Below are 2,344 nucleotides of genomic sequence, written 5' to 3'. Positions count from 1 at the left end.
AAAACCGGCTATTTCCCCAATGCAATACAAACGGTAACTTAAATCTTGCTAAGCAGCCGGCTTTGCCCAAAAGCACTACAACCGGATCTCACTTTTATCCCGATTTTTACAATCTTCAAAATTATCATTGGCTATTGCCCCAAGGCTATATTGCCGATATAAATGTCTTATATTGCAACCGGCTAGTGCCCTTAGGTAATACAGCCGACAATTGACAACATTGTCTACATTTGTATATATCCGGATACCATTCAAAACGTATACATCCGATACGATTCCAACGAATTAAACTAGCCCACCCTGTTGTATAATGGTCAAAGACCGCCTAATCATTTGTCCGGATGCATATGGACGGCTGGCTGCTTAGAGTTTGTAACTAAGCAAACAACCATCTAGGGGCAAGCAGGGTTCACACATCCGGCATATCGCATGATTTCATGATTCGATGCAAAAAAAAAAAAAAAAAAAAAACCGAGAATTGCAAATATGCAAAGCAAACCGACACAGTCGGCACAAATATATTATATATTTCAAATGTTAACCGGACCTCTGTCCGGGAAAAGTGATACAGAAATTCACGGCTTGCAGGCTGGTTAGAAAAAAGAAAGAAAAAATCCTACTACTGTTGTTGCTGTTGCTGGGTTTGCCGTTGCTGCTGCTCCAGCTGCTGGCCTTGACCAACATTAGGGGCATCTTGGGTCTGGGTTCCATCACCCGGCACCTCACCCTCCGTCTGCTCCTCCCCTAAGCCGGCCCACTCCTCAAACGACGCCGGTTGCTGAAGCCCGAGAACTTGAGCATCAAATACTTCAGTTGCGTATTTGTACCTCAAGTCAAAGAAGGCGTAGTCGGTCTCCGGATGGATCATGGACCACGCCATCTTCATGCGTGCTTCACAGTCACGCTCGTTCTCATTCACCAGCCGGGTCTGCTCAGCCGCCAGCTGGTCCAGAGCGTCTTTCTTGGACTTAACCAAATCATTTTTGGTTTTGTCTAGTTCCCCCTGCAGCCGGGTGACCTCCTCCTTTAACCCAGTCTTCTCCTTCACCGCATCCTTCAGAGCTTGGATGTCGGTTTTGAGTTGGTCGATTTGGAGTTGACGGTCAGCAGCCGTCTTGTTGGCAGTGTCAGCAGCAGTCGTCAGCTGCTGGATGAGTTCCTCCTGTTTCATCTCCCGGGCTTTAGTGTGGATTTCAAGCATTAGGGAGTTGTACTGACATACATCAATTAAATCGGTTGCCCGTTTCTGGGCATCCCTTACCTCCTCTTTCTTCTTCCGCAAGGGGGCTTTTAACCCATCCACCCTTAGCATCGCCTACAAGACCAACCGACAATTGAGTTAGCAAATTGATCTTAAAAACTTCAGCTATCAAATCTAGCACAACATACCCCATCCGGTGAAACAATAGATTGTGCAAAACTATCGCATCCGGCAACTTACCTCAGCCAGCAATGAGGTGATCCGGTCAAGGTTGATCTGGCTAACACCCGGCATAGCCTCCCTCTCGGACCTAGTCAGGGTCCTTATCATTCTTCTGGCATAATTTTGTATGTCCGGCCAGCGAGAAGCAGTATCTGCATCATGAGACATATCGGTTCCCGACCAAGTCGCCTGATTAAGAAGTATGAGACTTGACTCGAAGTAGCCCAAGCGGCCAGGGGGGGTCAAAAGCGAAGTCCATACTTTGGTCATCCGTCTGAGGGGTGCCACCACCCCTAGCCGCATTGGAGCCGAAAGCAATAGCCGGCACCCTGCTAGAAGGAGCAGGCTCCCTAGATCCGGTCTCAGCCAGCTCAGAGCTCAGGCCAAGACTTTGCAGACTTTTGCCCGCAGTAGTGGGCCTCACAGGAGTCGGAGTCTTGCCGGCTGATGGCGGAGTAGGGCCTTCTGAGACCCTGCGCCTTTGTGGAGGCGGTTGAGGAAGCTCCCCACCCGGTCTCACCATCTGGCGGATAGAGCGGGGAACATTCTGGCTTCTCGTCTGTAAAAAACAATCAACGAGTCAAAAACGGTTTTATGACAACCGGTGCTTACCCCACTGGCCCGGGCAGCAAGTTGGGCCCGTTTCTGCTCCAACTAAGCTTTCCTGATCTCGGCGGCTGACTTAGCCGACATCATCTCAGGCGAAGTCATCTCTAAGCCTTCCTCTGCAAAATAACAAGAAAAAGTTAGCATCATTTGCATATCATACAAACGACATAAATTGCCGGTTAAGCAGTAGACCTTTGTTATACAAGGTGCTGAGACCGCAGGCGGAGAGGAATGCCTGGTTCTTGAACCAGTCCGGATGAGGGACCTAGAATAGAGGAACAATGTTTTGTGTCCCATCATTCAAAGGCTTGG

The 2,344-nt window shown here is 49.0% G+C and overlaps 1 protein-coding gene across 1 annotated transcript; it reads right to left on the bottom strand.

The window, feature by feature from the left end:
• Nucleotides 1-619: 619 nt before the first annotated feature.
• On the bottom strand, nt 620-1,591 carry LOC110692395. The gene is made up of 2 exons (XM_021869392.1): nt 1,442-1,591; nt 620-1,315 (listed from the first exon to the last, which is right to left on the bottom strand). Exons 1-2 carry the CDS (start codon nt 1,589-1,591, stop codon nt 620-622), a joined length of 846 nt encoding a protein of 281 aa, XP_021725084.1.
• Nucleotides 1,592-2,344: the final 753 nt, after the last annotated feature.

This window comes from Chenopodium quinoa, unplaced genomic scaffold, assembly GCF_001683475.1.
Source record: "Chenopodium quinoa cultivar QQ74 unplaced genomic scaffold, ASM168347v1, whole genome shotgun sequence".
In the NCBI taxonomy this organism is placed as follows: domain Eukaryota; kingdom Viridiplantae; phylum Streptophyta; class Magnoliopsida; order Caryophyllales; family Amaranthaceae; genus Chenopodium; species Chenopodium quinoa.
The sequence above is the reverse complement of the archived record's forward strand: the minus strand, read 5'-3'. Positions and strand labels throughout refer to the sequence as shown.